Below are 21,649 nucleotides of genomic sequence, written 5' to 3'. Positions count from 1 at the left end.
CAAGCGTGACGTAAACGCACTTCCGGACATGCGTTTCCGCGCGTTCGCGGCACAAAACATGGCGATGACAACGAGCCAAAACGATGTCCAGGTGCAACAGAAAGAAGAAGGAGTGGAGGATGATCAGTCGATGTCTAGATCTGACAGGTGAGTAGATAAAGTGCCTGTCGAGCTTAGCTAATGTGATTAGTAACTGATCTGGTTGACAAATAAAGGACAGTGTTGTTTTGACCAGTGGCAATAGAACAGCAAGGGACACAAGTTACACAGTGTAACGTTACCTGCTTGTTTGGTCTTATTTATTGTCTGGTTGAGATCTAACGTTAGAACTCAAACAGAATGAGCAGCTGCTTTTTTTTTCTGGAGCTGCTGGCGTGGCAGCAAAATCAAATCAATGGAAGAATGAGTTGAATGAAGAGGGCTGTATTGCAGTTAAATTTAAAGCAACATGCAGAATTAAAATATATAAACGCAAGCATTACATTTATTTTGAATGCTAATAGTCGATATTATACACTTTTAGTTGCAAAATCAAAAATACGCTATAATTTGGGGGGTGTTTACATTAAAAGATGACGATAAAGATATAACGTTAGTTCTAAAAATCGTTCTCAACATATAGCGGAGTCCACACCACAGCTATAACGATAACTGCACACAGAGAAACGATATCGTTGGAATTACTTTCAGAACGATTTTATCCAGCTGAATAACGATAAAAACATTGACAGCCAATCAGAATCCATCCTCCTGTAACGAGCTCGAGCATTTAAAGTGACAGTCAAGCACGCACCTAGAATAAACTGAACGAAATCGTCCGCTGGTGTGGACGCTAATATAGTTAGTTATCTTTATAGTTATCGTTCTTGGTGTAAACGGGGCAGGGTAATTGAGCATAACATGCCCGTTAGAGTTTCATATAACCTGATATTGAGAAAATATGGATATTTATAAACTTTAATGCATATTTCCATTAACTTATCACAATTTTTATTCGCCTTTAGCCTTCTTTGTATTAACAAGAGTTAATGTGACACATATTCCTTGTATTCCTTCCAAAAAAATCACGCAACATGTCACAGCAGCACAGACAATAGAATTTCATGTCAACTACCCTTAATCCAAGTAAGCCTAGTCTTTCAAAGCAAACATCCTGACCTTTTTAGCACTGCCATTGTGTAATGGACTATACTTCAATTTAATGATTCATTAGCGCCAGTGAGTGTCCAGTGTCTGTCCATGTGATGAGGGTCTTACTCAAATGAGGCTCCAGGTTTGGCTGAGCAGATGTGTGGTTTCCTGGACAGGATATGAAGAAAGCTCCTAGTCCCTCTACCACACTTACAGAAATGATCATGTGAGCAGCTTTTTCTGAGGGCATCACAAAGACCCAGATTTCCTCAAGCTCTCTATGAAACAGTGTCCAATAGCTATGCTCAGGTCAAATGGGGCCGTTCAAGATTATAAAGGCATGTCTGATGGTGATGTGGACACTCACACTTACTACTTTGCTCTGTTCAATGATCATTTATCAGTTATTGATGATTGTTAAGTGACACAGAAATGTTTTGCTAAAGCAAATCCCATTGTGCTACTTTATAAAACATAATGTTTTGCAGTTTGATTTGTTTGTCTTTAATTCGTGGTAGTGGCGAGGATTCTCTCGATGGCCTTATGAGACCCAGATGTCCCCTTACCCCTTCGCTGTCCCCACGGAAACGGACCACCAGCCAAAGCAAAACTGAGCCTCCACTTCTAAGGACAAATAAGAGGACAATTTACACTGCAGGGCGACCACCCTGGTACAACGTTACTGGGACCACCTTTAAAGAAGCCTTTGTCATAGGTACGACACACATGCATAACTTTTACTACATTTGATTACCACAAACCAGTCTTATGTAAAGTGGAATGAATTATCACATTTGACAAAAGATTATAAAACATTGCACAGTAAGTCATTTATTAAGAAAATTAAATGGGTCTAGGTTTCATATTTAGGTTTCATATTTTGTTAATACTTTATTAAACTCATAAGGGACTCAGAGATTAGTTAGTATTAAATAAAAAAGCATAAATGTAAAATGGGGCAAATGGTATAAATAAAAACTCGCAAGGCTAATACAGAATGAATGTTTTTGTTTTTTCTTGTTTGGAGAATATAGACATTGCTTGCTCTAAATATGAGACATGAAATATACACTATCGTTCTAAAATGTGGGCTCAGTAAGATTTCTTTTGGTGTTTTATGGTTTGCATTGCTGCATTTGTTTGATCAAAATACATAAAACTAGCCTGGATGCCAGCCCGAACCCCGCCCACAACATTTTTTGGTCGGGAAGTTCGGTCTGGACTCGATCCATTGAGGAGTAATTATGATCGGTTCAGAATTAGTCGGGCCAATCAAATTGCCAGGACGGGCTTTATACAATGATGGACAGATGATCTGCAGTTACGTAATCATCGCGTTATCAAAGAGCGCTTGGGTTGAACTGGTTTCCCTCAAAGTTGACTGCAGGTGGAGAATTGAGATGTATAGATTCCTGTATTGCGTCTGTTGTAAAAGAAATCGACAGCGCATTCATTTTAAAAGACGAACAGAGAGCTGCAATCAAGGCATTTGTCGATCGAAAAGATGTTTGCCGTCCTTCCTATGGGATTCGGCAAAAGTTTATTTTATCAGCTGGCTCCGATGGTCGCTAAAAAGATGGGACGCAATGAAAACCCTGTGGTCGTTGTGGTTTCTCCTTTGGTCGCACACTCGCACTCATGGAGGACCAAGTAAAAGAAGCAACACTCATTATTTTACTACTTCTTCCAGCGTGCGTGTAGTTGAGTTCTGCTTCTGTTGACAACTTTGCTAACTCATAAAAAAACACTGCGTTGCTCTGATTGGTTGTAGGTCTATCCAATTGAGTGCAGAGTTGTTTTTTTCTGCTTCGGTTAAGAGACGCCTCATAATCAAAGCCCTATGGAGCAGTATCAGACTCACATTCTGACTAGAATATGAGTATGACAAAGTGAAAGTCAGGCTAACATAAAACAGTAATATTTGTGAAATTCAGATTATTGACATTTTAAAAAACTGGTGTCTGTTTTTAATGTATTTTAAAATGTAATTTATTCCTGTGATGGCAAAGCTGAATTTTCAGCAGTCTTCAGTGTCACTTGATCCTACTGAAATCATTCTAATATGCTTATTTGCTGCTCAGAAAACATTTCTGATTATTATCAATGTTGAAAACAGTTTTGCTGCTTAATAATTTTGTGGAAGCTGTAATACAGTTATCTTAGGATTCTTTGATGAATAGAGAGTTCAAAAGAACATCCTTTGTTTTTTGAAACTGAAATCTTTTGTAACATTACAAATGCCTTTTCTGTCCCTTTGTTTAATTTAATGCATCCTTGCTGAATAAAAGTATAAATTTCTTGGGGGGGAAAAATCATATATATCTTAAAGCATGTTTAAAATCTTTTGTGGAACTTTCCCAGAAAACATTAGTATTGCAGGGTTTACACTTTTGTCGTGTGAATCTGGTCTGAGAACATGAGCTCTCTCAGGACTGAGCTCTGAGGTCATTAGTATGCAATCCATTACTCACAAAGAGCCTGTCGTACGGCTTACAATTTCACACTTGGATGTGCTCCAGTCAATTATTCCTGTAAAAAAAAAAAAAGAAGTCTGGTGTCTTGGTGTGACTGTCATCCCTGCTCGCTCGGTCAGAGAGAAACTAATAAATCCACCCAAGTGGAATGATCTTCCCTTAACCAAAGGTCAGAGAAACAGGGAGGCGAGAGAGGACATAAGAACATTAAAGCAGTTTTAAGTAACTTTACTCCATGGGACAACAAGAAGCTTTTTGTTATTCCCACTGGTGGTGTATCTCATTTTTGTTCTCATTCATCACATTATCTCATTCATTCATTTCCTTCTCTGTGGGCCGTTAGATTCCACGTAGTGAAACTACGCAAAGCTTCTAGGTTGCACGTCACACGTAGGCTCACTATCGGCCGATGCTGGTCATGTGTGTGATGCGTGTGACGTACAACACAGAAGCTTTGCGTAGTTTCACTACGTGAAATCTTAAGGCCAACAGAGAAGGAAATGAATAGTTGAATAAAGTCTTTTTTTTTTTTTTTTTTTGGCACAAAAAGTATTCTCGTCGCTTGATAAACTTAAGATTGAGCCACTGTAGTCACTCGGACTATTTTTACGATGTCTTTAACTTTTGGGCCGGCCAGTTTCGATCCCTTAAGAAGCCTATGGAGGAGTGATCCAGCTCTCAGATTTAATCAAAAATATCTTAATTTGTGTTCCGAAGATGAACAAAAGTTCATCTTACGGGGTTGGAACAACATGAGGGAGAGTAATTACTGACAGAATTTTCATTTTGGGGTGAACTAACCCTTTAATGTGTTTTTTCTGGATTTTTTGGTTAATTTTCTGTCTCTATCTGTTAAAATAAACCTACCATAAAAATGATAGACCCTTCATTTCTTTGTGAGTGGGCGAACTTAAAAAATCATCAGGGGATCAAATAATTATTTCCCCCACTGTAAGCTGTTATATTATTTATTATTGTGAAGCACAATGAATCTAAAAGCATGTCATTTCATTCTCGAACACGATTTTGATAAGGGGCTCTGCTTGACAGCCCTTTTTGAAGATGTTACCTTAATAACAGCAGCAACTTTCATGGTTGTGCCATGATCGTGGTCAAATGTTTGCATTAAATATTTGCTCTTTGTGCATTTGAACAAGCTGCGTCTTCTGGTGTGTCCTGCAGGTCTGTGTGGAGGGAGTGCCTCTGGGAAAACCACCGTGGCCAATAAGATCATAGAGGCTCTTGATGTTCCTTGGGTTGTTCTGCTTTCTATGGACTCTTTCTACAAGGTACTTTTTAAGACCCAGAATACATCTGCTTTGGACTTCCTGTCCTTTTAAGAGAGCAACTATTGTTTCTAGTTGCATTTGCAGACCGCTGTGCCATTAAAGTGCTCCAAATGGAGCTTCTTCATGTGTTGAAACTATTGAAGCATTAATTTCATTTGGTCCTGCCCCTGTTGGATGTGCTGAAACACTATAAGGTCTATTCATTAATCCTTATTTGATTTAATGGCATATCCTTCAGCCTATTAGTGGTCTAATTAAGTGGTTCAATCTGTTTCTTTATGGTGGGAATTCTACAGGACGCTTTCTTTGAATATTACCTCTTTTTTTGTTATTGTCAACCTCACAACATTTCTACGCCACCATAATTTTTTTACATTTTTTTATATATATATTTAAGGCCCGGGTATACTTCATTTAATTTCTGCCTTCTGCTTATTCACTCAACTGTGTGTGCGACTTTCAAAGTATACTCTTTTAAGCAATGAGGGCTTTGTTTTCGAGCGCTCAGTCACTCGCACAAGCGCTGGTGTACGCTCTCCGTCCACGTGGACTCAAAAATTAGGCTAGACGCACACAGAGATGACAAATTGTGGACTGTCGAGGAACACGGCCAGCCGAAGTATACTTGTTAACGTATTTTTAACTTCTTTTTCTTGCTGACTTGCAGGTTTTGAGTAAAGAGGAACAGGAGTTGGCAGCCAGAAACGAATACAACTTTGATCATCCTGATGCCTTTGATTTTGAGCTGGTGGTAACTGTGTTGAGAAAACTGAAAAAGGGCAAAAGCATCAAAGTGCCTGTGTATGACTTCACCACCCATAACCGTCGCAAGGAGTGGGTAAGCATGTGTGTGATTGCCTGGTTAGTAGTATGCACGAGCGCATGCTATTGATTACTTTGTTTTCCCCTACAAAATAAAGCTGTGTAGTTTCTGCATCACCCAGTAGAATTTTCAAAAATGACGAATATAATTTAGCATAGAAGAAATGACTAGTGCTTTATTGCTTTAAGTGTGATGCAACAATGCAATGTAATTGTTCTATTAGTATATGTTCTAGTTCTATGATGCCACATTGTGGCAGAAGAACATTAGCATAACATGAATAACTTATATTTTTCCTGAATATTGATGTTCATTTAGATGGATTTACTGTCTAAAACTGATTATTATATGATTATCTCTGTATTGATTTAACTCATATACTTTTGTTTTAACACAAAAAAAAAACCAAAAACTCAAATCATTGAAATGTCAACTTGGTACAATGTTGCTTGGATTTTTTTTCTTTAGGCAACTTGCAATTTCATGCCTGATAGAAATAAAGCAGTACCAGTTAAACCACAGCACTATAATTACGTCAGTTCAGACATTATTATTTAGGGACTGTGCTTGCCTTTATTGTCTTCCTAAAATTTAAGGTTTAATTTCTCCATAAATTGATCGTAATGTTGATGAGTGATAAAGGGAGATTTATGGTTCTGTGGTGTATATAGGCCACGTGTGCTGATCAATACAGAATGAGAGGCCATTGACGGGAAGCCTCATGGTAGTGCATCTGTCTTAATGGGATCATGACACCATCAGGGTTCCCCTCATTCTGAAGCAGGGAAGCATGGAGGAAATGCATCACTGCACACTTCCACAGTCTCTCCCTGCACTGCCTCAGTTTATTAACATCATATTTGAAGTGAAAAATAGTTGTAGTCCAGCACAAGCACTTCAAGGCATTTTTCGGGGTGCTTTGTCTACCTTATTTGTGGATAATTTGATCAGTTAGAGTATAAATCAGTTTTTTTATATTAAAACGCTTAATATAATTGATTAATTATAATAGAAGATTTTATCAATGCATTATTATATTATATCAGGGCTCAACAATAAGGACTGCACAATGAAAAACGCTCGGGACAGTTGATGTAATTCTCACTTTCCCAATCGGGCGACTGCGTTGTCGCAAAACTTTGCACATGCTTTTAAGTCTTATTTATTAGAATACAATGTTACAGGGTCAAAACAACAAAACTTTAGTTATGTATTCATTCATATTTATTTTTTTGGTGGGGCCAGTTAAAATTCTGGCAGGGGAAAAAATTCTTAGAGTTGAGCCGTGTTATATGCTATGTTATTACTGGTCATTTGATATTCTGTTTATGATCCTTTGTGCAGAAAACCGTCTATGGGGCCAATGTTGTGATATTTGAGGGAATCTTGGCTTTTGCCAACAAGGAGCTTTTAAAGGTAAGCCTCATATTAAACTTGTCGCACTGGACATTATATAAAAGTGTCAGCTATAATCTTTAAATGTGGTTTGTGATATCACAAAGGAACTTTAGTGAAAGAGGGGAAGAATTGCGGAAAGCTTCATAGCCTGATATATAGAAGAGCATCATGGGAGTCATAAAGCAGAGGGAAAAATGGAGGTGTAGTAAAAGATAAGGTCAAATGAAAAGAGAGATGTGTAATGATAGGAAGAGACGAGAGGGAGTATTATGTATTATATATTACCACAGGTTAGTGATGGATGCCGAATGACCATAAAACTTTTTTTCTTTTCTTTTTTTTTACATACAAAATATATTTTTTCTTTTTATTAAGAAATTCTACAGTAGCCTACCATAATGCTATGTAAAACCCTATAAAAAAAAGTTAAATTATAAAGGGCAATTTAAACTATGCATGATGGTTTTGATGTTGCCTTTTATTTATGCTTTTTTTTTTATTTTTTTTTATGGCCTGTGTATGACGGTTTTATTACTGTATTACAAGTCATGAGAATGAGATGGGTTTATATATATATATATATATATATATATACTGCCATGGAAAAGTTTGGGGTCGGTAAGATTTAAAAAATATATATTTTTCAAAGAACTCTCTTATGCTCATCAAGGCTGTATTTTATCGATCAAAAATGTATTTTGCTTTTATGAATAGAAAGTTAGAAAGAACAGCAGTTATTTGAAAAATCTTTTTGAAACCTAAATGTCTTTGCTTTCATTTTTGATCAATTTAACGCTTCCTTACTAAATAAAAGTATACATTTCTCTACTGACTCAACTAATGGTAGTGTATGAGGTATTTATGAGAGGTAGTGTATAACATTTATGAGAATTATTACATTTTTTATTATGGTAATGCAAATGTGCTTGTGGTCATGAAAATAATATTGCAAGGCAAAAAAATCATTATGGTCTTAAAAGCAGGCTTCATTATCGCTATGTAAATTATAATGTCTTAATTTTTAGAGCATGAGCACCAAGGTGCGAGGATCCTCTTGGAATTGCTCTGTTTATTTATTTTTTAATTTGGGGTGAAATGATCCTGAAAATTTCACCCAGACTGGTGTGTCTCTGCCTCTGAGTAATAGACCTCATTGCCACAACCCAACCCGGAAGATGAGATTCCCTCTCTGCAATACCATCTCTGGCTCTTTGCAGCCCTGAATATAGATGAATAATGGTTAGATAATGAGTTCTAGTTGTCTCTTCTATCATTTAGGGGAGAAACTGCATCTCTGGTTCAAGAATAGATTTATAAAATCACGTTTCTAAAGCCTGGTCCTATTAAAACTGCACAAGGACTGTCCTCGCTTGTCCGTTTTCCTCTCCTTCTGTTCTATTCCTGTTGCATCCTGTTGTTTTCCTCACTCAATGAAGATGACTGATTCTTTTCTTTCTTTAATGATAAAGGTAAGGACTGGCTACAGGAAGTGAATAGGCGGCGTTTATTTACACCAGTGTTGACTGTTCCCATTGCCGGGTTTCGATTCTTCCCTGTGCAAAGTTTCCGGAAATCTATACAAATTAAAATTGGAGTTATTGTGTACGCATTGGCAAAGCAGTTCATCCTGATGTGATTTATGAGCACCTTGCAGCAGACGTGCCGCAGAATGAATGAAACTCAACAAACGGTAGACACTTTTGCATCTGTCGGCTAGAATAGATCAGGGTTTTCCGTTGAACTCTTTCTCATGGCAGGTCTTTGTGAATACAGTGACAGCTCACATTCATTATTTTATTTGAGAGAAATGCATTCAGGAAGGATGAGCAATGACTTCCTGTCCTGTACAAGTTGATATACACTCGACCTTTTACCCCATTCTTATGCTATTCTTGCATGCCTGCACACAGTCTTATAAGTTATATTTCGCCGTGTTGGCAGGGCTGCTTGCACTGCTGTTTCAGATTGTTGAATTGTTTATCGTTAGCCTGAAATTTAATGCTTTTGCCGTATTTTGCCGGCTCACTGAATGATCTTCATTTTCAGCGTCAGTGTCGTGTGTCTTGGCTAGTGTCCGTCACGCTGCACTAATGCTTTGATTGATCCTGACTTCTACTTTGCTGAGCCGCTTTTTAAAACATCCTATCACTTCGCTCCGTTGAAAGATCATATTCGTGTTTTCAGTAACAAGAACCGTCGAGGAGAGACAGTAGTGGGTCCTGGACAGATTGTGCCTGCCTTGCAAAATTTCATCACTTTGAACTGGAGGAAAATTAGGTTTTACCTGATGAGTGAAAATATTATGACCACCTTCCTAATATGCCATTGGTCCTCCACGTGCTGCCAAAACAGTGCCGACCTGAAGTTCGCTGATGACACCTCTGAAGAAGGCTCGCAAATTCATTGCTGACCCCAGTCACCCAGCACACAACCTGTTTAACAAACTGCCATCAGGCAGGCAGTACAGAAGTATTAAATCCAGAATCAGCAGATTAAAGAACAGATCCTACAGGCCATCATAACCCTTAACACACTGTAATGGAGACTTAACTCCTTCTTGCAACGTCTTATCATATGCCATGACAGAAATGATTCTACTGTCTACTCCAGGTTCTTGCACTGCATACCTTTGCACACAAACCTTTCCTTTACAAATAGCTTTTTGCACTTTAAAACACACTGCACATACTAAACATTTATTATTTAATATACAAAGCAAACATTTGTTTCGAATATTTATATACTTTACTGTAAATATATATATTTTTTCTAAATTGTGTATATATTGCACTACTGTTGAATCCCTGAGCCTCAACCAAATGCATTTCAATTTACTAATTGTCTTTTGACATTTGTATATGACAAATAAATAAACTTGACTTGATTAAACCCTTAAGAGTGCATTAGAATACACATAGCTGTGGCCTGTCAAAGTATTTGTTCGTTGTAGTCCTGTTTGTCTATCACACATGTTGTCAGTTTTTGTCATTTTGTATTGTATTTCTGTCTCTTTGTGCCCCTCAGCTGCTAGACATGAAGGTGTTTGTAGACACTGACTCTGATATCCGGCTGGTCAGGCGTCTGAAAAGGGACATCACGGATCGAGGGCGTGACATTGCAGGCGTCATTAAACAGTACAACAAATTTGTCAAGCCAGCGTTTGAACAGTACATCGAACCCACTGTGCAGGTTGCAGATATTGTGGTCCCAAGGGGTAGGTGAATTTGGAAATTGTCAAAACTGCAAAACGCCCACCAGTATTGACTATTAAGCATATTTTAGTGAAATGTTACTTTTGCTATGTTTTTTATTCAGATATGTAATTAATCTATAATTTTTTTTAAATTATCTTATAACACCACAACTATATGAGGTTTTTCAAATTATTTATAAGAAGTCAAACGATAAATTATTCAGACACCAGATATCATTTATGATTTTTATTTTTACTAGTGGGTGCAACTGACAGCTATTCAACCTAATTAATTTGTGAGACAGTAACAGAAGGATGGCCAGTGAAATATCAACTGATTTGATAACTCAAATGTTGAATGTGTCTGAATAAATTTTGGTTTGACTGTGTGTGTGTGTGTGTATATATATATATGCCATGAATATAGCTTTTGATGATGATATGGCAATTAAATAATTAAATGCATAAAATATTCCTAGTTTATTGAAGTATAACATGCATTTGAATTCATTATTTAAGTTATTATATACATTAAAAAAGTTTGCCCCTTTCCATTGTTGCCCCAGGTGGAGAAAACTTTGTAGCGTTGGATCTGATTGTTCAGCACGTTCACAGTCAACTGGAAAAGGTGCGTAATAAAAACGGCTCCTTATTCTCTTCTGTTCAACATTGAGTGAGAATGGTTAGTTGGTCTGTGCATATTAAAGTGTTGAGAATGGTCAACATGCATGTTGTTATCCCTGCTAGATGATCCACGTGCTCCTAATACACACTCAAATGTTGCATGCATGTGCATATGAATCCCATGCCATGGTATAAGTATAATGTGCTCATGGTATAAGTATAGTTTGCCCTCTGGTGGCCATACTGTACCTGTTATAAAATATATATTGTTCTAATCTAAATAGTGTGCGCATTGGTTAAAACAAGGTCTTCCCCTTTATAGTCCCTTTTAATTAGTTTTCTGGACAACTAGAATCATTAGGATTCATTTCTCATAGTTTAGGACCATATAGAGTAGTTTTTTTCTTCTTCAAATTATCAACGAAACATCATAATTTCATTTGCAACCTGTAAAATTCTGTATGATCATTTCTAACACATTAAAACAAAGGAAGGTTGAAATGATGACCTTATTGTATTCAAAAGTGGACATTTTGTTCCAGTATAAAGCCTGGCCTGATTGTGAATTCTGCGAAACCAGGAGACGTGCATTAGGAAAGCAAATGTAAAGTCAATTTTGATTTCATGTTTACTTTAGGTTTCTACCAAGGTAATTATTAGCAAGACAAAGATGTTAACACTAATGAACGTTTGGTGAGTGATGTTCATGTGCATGTATTGATGACAGATGTATTCTACAAAATGGGTTTAGAGCCTCTTTGAAATGTAATCCTTTTCTTGTCTGGCAGGCTGAATAAAGTCATGAATTATCCTGAGGTGGAAAATGCTTTTCTCTTCTTCACTCGATCAGTCACAGCGAGGAATGATCTTTAAGACTAATGAACCATCATGTGCTTTTGTACAAAAGATATCATGCTCTAAAGCCACAGTGCCGCATTGTGTTTCTCATCCAATAGAGGTCAGACTTGAGGTCTGCGTTATTTTGGTATAACTTGATGGTGTGGGTTTGTAATATTGTGCATGATGGTATTGACATGTTTTACTTTGAGAGAAAATATTAGATGAACCCTTAGATTTGCTAACGTGACAGATAGATAGATAAACGGATTGTTTATCTATCTATCTATCTATCTATCATCTGTCTGCTCAATCGTAAAATATATTATTTTTTCATACATTTTACTTGTATTATATTATTAATTCAAATTCATATGAAATATGTAATATATTAATCATTTGTTAAATGTTTGTTGATATTTTATTTATTTATGCAAAATAGAATTTCCCTTATTTAAATTTCTTATTAAATTTATTACAGAGGGTAAGTGTATAGGCTAAACAAGTCGAGGTAAAAGAGCAGACTCTTAAAAATAAAAGCATTTTTCTTTAAATCCACTGTAGGAAACAGAAAAGTTCCTTTTAATTTAAAGATTTTCTTTTACCTCAAAGCTATGGAAAATTTAGTGTCTGTATATGGAATGTTAAATCAGCCTGAGACATTTTATTTGCAGTGATGTAAATATGAGAAACATAAATGTAAGAATTTGATTACACCAGGTTAAATATAGGGTTCAAGAATAGCTGATATTGCCATGAAATTTTTTCCAGTATACCATGGAGAGGGTGAGGGGCTGACTTTTTGGAATGGCTTTTTCTGAGTGAATATTTCATTTCATGAGTTTGTCTTTTTTTCTTTTCTTTTTTTATTCTTCTCCTCCTTGTGTGTGTTTGTAATGAAATACTTGCTAAAACCTCAACCGATTGCTCTAACCATCCCAGCGTGAAATCACAGTGAGGTATGGCTGCTTTTCCCCTCATTCCCTTCCATTTATCTTTTCTTCATTATTTAAACTTGTGCTTCATCTGTCCTTTTTTTTTCTCAAACCTGCAGAGATGCAAATAGAGACAAAAGGAAAAGACTAGCTATGGTGTTGTAAACGCACAACTACGCTAAACAAATTAAATGTTGAGGGTTGTCGAGGCTGCCGTATAAAGAGATACACAGCCCCGCCCACATTGTAATCTCATTGGTCTAAAGTCTTGGCTGTTCCAATTCAAACAGCTAATACATAACATTTCAAAAGTTTGTGGCCGTTTTTTTAATTCACTGTTTTTAAAAGAAATCTCTTATGCTTGCCAAGGCTGCATTTATTTGATCAAAAATACAGATAAGTGAAATATAAATACAATTTAAATAACTGTTGTCTGTGGCAAAGCTGAGTTACTCCAGTCTTCAGTGTCACATGATCCTTCAGAAATCATTCTAATATGCTGATTTTGGTGCCCAAGAAACATATCGTTAGCTATGTTAAAAAACAATTGGGCTGCTTATAATTTTTGTGATGTATTTTTCAGGATTCTTTGATTAAATGGGGAAAAAGTCTGTCACTTTTGAACAATTTCATGCATCCTTCCTGATAACAAAAAGTGGAGACTGTTTGTTAAGGACCTGAATGAATTACACAAAATTGATGTGAAGACAAAAAAATGTTGCAAGCAAAAACACATCATAGCTTCACGGTGTACCTTTTGTCTCCACCTCCACTGTTATTTTGATGCTGTTGCTAACACGGGGATGGGCCTGTTTCAGTGGTTTTTCTCTTCAGGTACTGTGCAGCTTGCAAATCCCATCAATACATTGTCTCTATTGAGACGTCTGCTGTCCTTTTATCCCTTTATTCAGGCCAGCAGCAGCATTTCAGCTGAAAACCACTGACATACTGCCCAGACCTGAGCTCATCTTGGCTGTGATCTGTCCCATCTGTTCTGTATAGACTTTAATCAAGTCTTGTTCTTTTGTCCCCCTCTCTTTTCTCTGTCTCTATCTCGTCATCATTGTCTCCCAATGATCATTTATTCCCTCCTTCAGAGGAAACTCCGCTGGGATATGTGAGGATAAATTCTTGCATCCTCTCGTCTTTCCTTTTTTTCTGTTTCCTTCATTTTATTAGTTTTTTTATCCATCCTCTGCATTCCTTCCTCACTTTATAAAACCATGTTCTGCTCCTTTAGTAACAATCAGCATTTTTACTATTATTGTTTGACATTTTTTTTTTCAACTTGCTTGTGTATGTTTAACTCAACTTCCATCTTTTCAGAATGGGCAAATAATATTCGCAGTGTCCTAACCAGTCTTAACAGTGACAGGACATTCTGTCTCTTGTTTTCTATTTTTGTGACATTTCGCCACACCCACAATGAAATCTCATTGGTCCAAAATCCTGCTCCTCAAAACTTCTGATTGGTTATCATTGCATCACGCTGCTCAGCAGTTTTGTGTTCAGTGTAGACAAGTTTTTGTCGCTGAACACATTTCGCATCACTCCTGGTTAGGACATGGTGTCTTTCTTTATGGGATTGTTGGCTGAGGTTTGGTGGAACTGGCAGCCACAATGAAGGAAATTTAGCAGCTAAATATATTTTCTAAGATATTAGCTAAACACAATTTTCTTTCTTATGTGATTATTGTAGGCTGTAGAGGGCAGTGGTGGCTCTCTCAGTCCTTGCTTAGTTTTTCCACATTTACAACATTGTAATTTTAAACAAATCCATTGAACACAGTGATTTAGTATAGGTTCAGCCCTAAACCATCTTGTTGGTTTTATTTAATATCACATTATTTCACTGTTTTAAAAAGTAGTTTACCCTAAAATTCAAACTGTCATTTACTCTCCCTCAAGTATGACTTTCTTCTCCTTTGTGAAGAAAGTTAGTCACGTGTTTGGAAAGAAATGAGAGAGTAAATGTAGTTTTTAGGTGAACTGTTCCTTTAATGCTTGTACATCAGATCTTTGGTTGCAATACCCTCACTTCTGCCTACTTCTAATTTAAAGGCCCATTCACACCAAGTCTGATAGTTACATAGATGATGCACACACTTATCACACTGCTCCTTGTACTTAGAAACTAGCTATATTAAGCCAACACATAACCCAAGTTAATATATTAATGATCAGGGAAGTTTCTTTTTTGGGTGAGGGCGATTCATTTGTGTAAATAATGCCTTTGTTTCATTTTAAAAAACGTATTCATAATGGAAATTCTGACTTGAAGTGAATCGGCCTTAACTCTACCTTGACCTGCTACCATAACACGTCAGGCTCGCTTTTCAAACCATATTTGCACTGGGGAAAAAAGTCAAATATTATTATATTTGTCTCTTTTCCATTAACAAAATGTGTTGTGTGTTACTTTTTGTTTGCAACCCATGGAAAAAAGGAATGTTTACATCTCATATCCATGTGCCATATAGATCAGCCCTGGCATCAGCCCATCAGGGTCAACCTCTACCCAAGACTCTGAGCGTCATGGAGAGCACACCACAGGTCAGAGGAATGCACACTATTATCAGGTACGACCTCTTCTGGTGAATACTCAAGTACTTATGTAACATTACGGGGTTAGGTTTATACAACATTATATTATTATAAACAAAATTGTGATATATTGTTTATTTACACTACCATTCAAAAGTTTGTCGGTAATATTTTTTCATCTGTGTCAGATGTTGATTCAGTAACCACTCTGACAGATTCAGTTCATTCCGTGAAGGATTCATCTGACTGATTCAAACTTTGAGTCTTTTCGAGTGATTCATTAAAAGAACTGGCTCACAAGAATCATTTGTTTGTGAACCATACTGCGCTAGTTGTGCTGCAAGTTTGTTTTTGCATGCACCTAGCAAAGCCCACATAATAATAGAAAGAGTTGTTGGCATTACTTCACGGTGCACATCTCATCACATTAACAAACTGATTTCTCACAGCTCAGATATTAAGAAATATATTTTACCGTGATGCTGTAGAAAACGCTACTGTAGAATCATTCAAAATGGTGTGGATATATGGTTTTAGCTTCAAACCCAGACAGAATCATCACTATTGTACTCTTTAGGTGTACACCTTGGGTTACTCCAGTATAAGTGTAAATAAAGAGCACAATTTATCATCGTGAGTTGGACTTGAGCAGGCCGGCAGCAGTTTGATTTGTATGTTTTGGGCCACTGATGTTTTGTAATTGGGTAATTAAAATAAAATAAGGATTGTTTTCTCACTTTATCTAAACTCTCAGACCTGTGTTTCATGTTTACAGTATCAAACTCTCCTCCAAAACGCACATCATCTCTGTTGTGTATTATTGACTGTGTCCCCTGTGCCCCCAGGAATAAAGAAACCAGTCGGGATGAATTTATTTTCTATTCAAAGAGATTAATGAGGCTTCTCATAGAGCATGCCCTGTCCTTCCTGCCGCTGAAGGTGAGTGGACCGTCATTATTAATGACCAACTTTTAAACCCCATATTATGAGCTCTGGATATTGGTCATAATACAGTTATGCATAGGCGTGTCTAGCAGCGCCCCCCACGGACAAATACAATTTTTATGGTGTGAAGTGAAGCAAGTCTTCATTGATGATTATTGCACTAGTTAGTTCCATCACTAATTCTTATTTCCTCTTCTCTCTAGCCGGTGTCTGTTGAAACTCCTCAAGGAACTGTATATGAAGGGAAGAGGCTGAGCGGGAAAAGGGTTTGTTTATTTGAAGATTAAAATGTGTACATGCTTTGCTGGAAAAAAAAAATGACGATCAAATCAGGGTTATTTGTTAACTAATGGTGTATTCACACTTGGCATGTTTGGTTTGATTAAAACGAACCCTGGTGCGATTGCTCTGTTAGTGTGGTTCATTTAAATAAATGTGTACGCTTCTAAACGAACTCTGGTGCAGTTCAACTGAAATATGAACGCAACACTGACCAAAGATATGTAAACGAAGCAAAAACAGGACATGATGTCACAAGATGCGACCCTAAAAATACCAGAATGCTCAAGCATACCTGTTTTTTCTCGTCATAGTCACAATGTTGTCCATCACAGTTCGGTACCGGCATCAGAATCGCATCTCCTCGCAGCAGATCTTCGTTTGTGTGTGACGGAGGGTTTCCGGCGCAGTTTTGACTCATTTACACATTTTAGATATTTTTTTTAGCTTTAGTTTTCACACTGTCATTTTTAGCGAAAAATGACAGGACTAAATATGTTTTCTTTTTTTGGTCTGGACCAAAAGAGCCAAAAGAACCGAACTATAAGTGTGAACAAACCCTAAAACTAAAGCTATGAAAAACTTTTTTCTGTTGATTTGAAATAAAGCTGTAACAAAATATAAATATTAGTTAAACTTATTTCAGTTTATTGCAACATTTCAAATTTTCGTTCAGTTTAAGTTGAAGCACTAAAAGTATTAACTGAAAATAAATAACTAAAACTGAAATAAAAATAAATTAAACCAAAGTAGATATAAAAAAATAATTGAAAAAATGACAAAAGCACAAAGAAATCACTAAAAAATTTATGATAACTAAAAATATAAAATAAAAAGCTTATTAAAAATATTAATTGAACTTTAATAAAACTAAGATAAATTGACTAAAAAGAACAACTAAAATAACGATGGATCAAATTAGTTAGATGTCTATATATTTGTCACATTAGTTGATATTGCTAATATCTATATGGCAGGACTTTATACCCGTGTTCTTGTTTATTCGTTTGATAGATCACTGGTGTGTCCATTCTACGCGCAGGAGAGACCATGGAACAGGCCTTGATGGCTGTTTGTAAGGACATTCGACTCGGAAAGATCCTCATCCAGACCAATCACGACACAGGAGAGCCTGAGGTATCACGTCTTCACCCATCCAACTGACACACATGTCTATAAACAAGCTGTGATCAAGAAGTGTCCGTGTTATCGTGTGCCCTTGTGTTCTCAGCCTTGGTATGAATTACTCATACCCTACTGTTCAGGTCACGGTCTGTTGCACTTCTGTGGTTCGTCAGATTTGATATCTCTGCCTTGTATTCAACCTGATGTATAACACGTGTCGTGATATACATGATAAACTCAACAACTGTGCTGACGCTGATGGATTGTTTTGTAAATGTATGACGTACAGCTCCCTCTAGCTGTTCTTTCATTTTGCATTTGGTACACTAAGTTATGACTGTTATTTTAGCATAATATACTATTATGGTATTTATTCATATTTTGGATTAGCTTATTATTTTTTTTAGTTTTTTTTTAGTTTTAGTAATTTTAATGTGCTTGTCTTTTTTTTTTTTTTTTTTTTTGTAATTTTATTACTTAAACTTTTAAGTCAGTTATACAACATTTGAAATTTCCATTGATGTTTTTAATCTAATATATATCTTTTTTTACTTCAGCTTTATTTCAATTAACAAAAAAGTTTCGTTAACATCACTATTTATGATTTGACATTTATATGTTGGACATTCCTGATATACTTGTGTTATTTTAATATCGCCACCAAATCACTACATTTAGAATATCATTGATTTTGAATGCGCTTTTTGCTTGGCCAATAATGAAGTGAGAGTTGGTGAGTTTGGTTCATTTCATTCACAGGAATCAGTTCAAATTGTCCTTTTCATTTAACTGATTCAGACCTGAATCCAAAAAATTTGTTTGCACCATCACTCAATTTTTCCCCAAATGTCCCTTAAATAACATTTTAATGTTGTTGTAAGAAATGGCAATGTTTAACTATTTATTTACTCTGTATTGTTATATTAGAGAATATAAATATGAATATAACTTAAAATGATTGTATAATTCTTATGTTCATTTAGTGAAAAACTATTTCAAAATCTTGAACTATTTTCAAGATTTTTACTGATAAATATGAATACACATAGCTAAAAAGTTACAAAATAAATATTTTTAAGCCTTTTTGCTATCTCATTTGCATTTCTTTGAACTTCAAGTTCATCTGATGTCCTTTTTAAATTTAGAACGAAGTCTCAGTTCAAAACCACTCTCAAATTCCTTGACATCTCCATCTGTTTTGCATGTTTAGTGTACTACCGAATGGCACATAAATCTCTGCTCAGTCTAAAAAAATGTCTTAACGGTCTAATCTCATCTGCAGCTCCATTACCTGCGTCTGCCCAAGGACCTCAGTGAGGACTATGTCATCCTGATGGACAGCACCGTGTCAACAGGGGCGGCAGCTCTCATGGCTGTCAGAGTCTTACTTGTAAGTCACTTTCGCAGACACAAAGGTCATAGTGCATTACATCTATATAGTACATCTATTGATAGGTTTTTATTTGTTTATTTTTATTACATTTTCAGTGCATTGTAGAGTAGTTTATGCCTTGACACCCGGTTTATATCTTTTAAGCCTAACTTCTAAGATGTGCACGATAAATGTCAACATCTCACTATCCTGAATGTTGTGATAAGTGCTGTTAATCCTAAAACTGATTTTTGATATGTTCGGACTGATCTGTTTCAATGGACACCCCACATATTTTTCTGAATGATCTTTGACCTCTCTTGCATACAAAACAAACAATCCTGGTCAAATTTCTACATTTTGTGGGTACAAAGTTCACATAGGATATGGGTGTTTAAAAAGGTCTGTCTGGCCTTTGTTCAATACTTCTGTTATCAACATGGGTACTTGGGAATATGTTGCACATTTATAAAAGATAGATGGGTGGATGGATGGATAGATAGATAGATATGTTGCACCAGGTGTTTAGCCAAATTTGATTATATTATACAAATATATATAAATATCTGTTCCATGTCAACTGTTCTATAAACTGTTCTATATATATATTATACAATTTTATATAATAAAATGTCATGTTAACAGTAAAATTTTATATAATAAAATGTGATTTATCCAATTTTATATAAAAAAAATATATATATATTAGGGCTGTCAAACGATTAATCGCGATTAATCGCATCCAAAATAAAAGTTTGTTTACATAATATATGTGTGTGTACTGTTTATAATTATTTTCTATATAAATGAACACATGTATATATATTTAAGAACAATATGTTATTTATATATAAAATGTTTATATTTATATAAAATATACATTATATATCGGCTACATTCAGTCTATATACAGTATATACATGCAAATATTTCTTAAATACACATGCATGTGTGGGTATTTATGTATTAAAAATAATTATACACAGTACACACACATATATTATGTAAACACAAACTTTTATTTTGGATGCGATTAATCGAGATTAATCGTTTGACAGCCCTAATATATATATATATATATATATATATATATATATATATGCATAAAATACACCATTCTAGCTGAGAGATATACTTTATATTTTTCATTTATTTACATATTTTTGTATTGTTTTTTTGTTGTTTTTTGTTGTTGTTTTTACAGACCTTGAAATCTACATCAGCACAGTAACTGGTTTAAATAAGAGTGATTTGCAAACTCATCTGTTACAGGATCATGATGTCCAGGAGCATAAGATCTTCCTGCTCTCTCTGCTCATGGCGGAGATGGGGGTTCACTCAGTGGCCTACGCCTTTCCCAAGGTGCGCATCATCACCACTGCCGTGGACAAGAATGTCAATGATGAGTTTCACATCATTCCAGGGATTGGTAAGAGCTCTTTGATTGGCAAAAACAAAGGGACAAATGGATCATTCAGTATCTTGTAATCCAAAGCAATTGTTTTTGCAGGTAATTTTGGGGACCGGTACTTTGGGACGGATGCTCCTTCAGACTGGTATGAAAGCGATGATGGGATGGACTACTGAATTTCATCGAGACGTGTATGTGAGCAACTCTGTCTGTATGCATTGGAGAAGGGAACATTTTTAGCACTTATCTCATATGATTGTGGACCCAATGCCCTGCCCTATTTTAGCATAAGCCTTAGCCGTCTTTTGCTACTGGTTCTTGCAATACTATGTGCTACACGTGTGCCCATACTCAATACAGGTCAAAGCATCAACGGACCCCCAAACATGGGAGATTACTGCTCATTAGCTTACCTCAAAGTGCCCACATGACCATCACAATGTGCAGATTTTCATTACTACCTGAAATGATGGAGATGAATAATAAGGACACAACACCGTTTGTTTGAAATGGCATACTTCCAAACTACTTGTACTATTTTTCAGTAGTATGAGAATACAGTAAATACTGTGTAGAACACAGTATGTATAATTGATTGCAAATGCAGCACATACTCACCAATGTTTGTTAGCTGTTTTCATGTTGTCTTGACTTTCCTTTGTATGTATATATGGCATACATGTGCATTTGAAGTGCTTGACCAAATCGACATCTTATCCTAAGTGAAAGAAATGTTCATATGCCCGCATTTTTTCAGCTTCAATTTAACCTGCCTTTAATATAGAAGCTTTGCTAAAACTGTGCAGAAATGTTACTACCTCGAATAGTAGCCCATGGACAAAGTAGAAAATTTGAAGATTTGGTTCGGACATCATTGTTTACTACAATGCTGCAATTCTACTCATAAACAATACGTGTATTGTTTAATCTACTTTGTTGCTTTTGTTTTTTTTTCCAATTGATTGGTGTCTTGAAGACCGATATAGATGTGAAGTGCCAATCAATATATCTACTTGGTGGTGTTTGTGTGGATGTAAAAATGTGGGATATTAACGAAATATAAAAAATAAAAATAAACGTTTTATTAATAGGAAATTAAATTTTAGTCATTTCCATCTCATCTTTGGTTTTAGTATTTAGCACCACAGTGTCACAGAGGGGAACAAAATCAGGGTTATAGTTTGTTCCTGCCATTTTCTGTTACTTGAATTTTAAAGATAATGTAGATGTATATTTATTTTTCATCAGTTTACTTGTCACGCCTGATTG

General features: G+C 35.9%; 1 protein-coding gene across 3 annotated transcripts; it reads left to right on the top strand.

Annotated features, from left to right (window-relative positions):
• si:ch211-243j20.2 (uridine-cytidine kinase-like 1) lies at positions 1-20,616 on the top strand. Of its 3 annotated transcripts, none has more exons than XM_056269190.1 (15): positions 1-147; positions 1,620-1,846; positions 4,788-4,894; positions 5,562-5,732; positions 7,062-7,133; positions 10,140-10,329; positions 10,875-10,936; positions 13,802-13,821; positions 15,185-15,283; positions 16,094-16,187; positions 16,397-16,459; positions 17,487-17,609; positions 18,880-18,987; positions 20,242-20,398; positions 20,480-20,616. In XM_056269190.1, the coding sequence occupies exons 1-15, from the start codon at positions 29-31 to the stop codon at positions 20,554-20,556; spliced, it is 1,689 nt and encodes a 562-aa protein (XP_056125165.1). In that variant the 5' UTR covers positions 1-28; the 3' UTR covers positions 20,557-20,616. The 3 variants fall into 3 exon arrangements, with proteins under 3 accessions (XP_056125165.1, XP_056125166.1, XP_056125167.1); XM_056269191.1 differs by lacking the exon at positions 13,802-13,821 and adding an exon at positions 12,712-12,728 and having other exon boundaries at positions 2-147; XM_056269192.1 differs by having other exon boundaries at positions 12-147; positions 1,650-1,846.
• Positions 20,617-21,649: the final 1,033 nt, after the last annotated feature.

This window comes from Rhinichthys klamathensis, unplaced genomic scaffold, assembly GCF_029890125.1.
Source record: "Rhinichthys klamathensis goyatoka isolate OS25496 unplaced genomic scaffold, OSU_Roscu_1.1 h1tg000281l_1, whole genome shotgun sequence".
Taxonomy (NCBI): Eukaryota; Metazoa; Chordata; class Actinopteri; order Cypriniformes; family Leuciscidae; genus Rhinichthys; species Rhinichthys klamathensis.
Note: the sequence above shows the minus strand (reverse complement) of the source record. Positions and strands in the feature narration are given on the sequence as shown.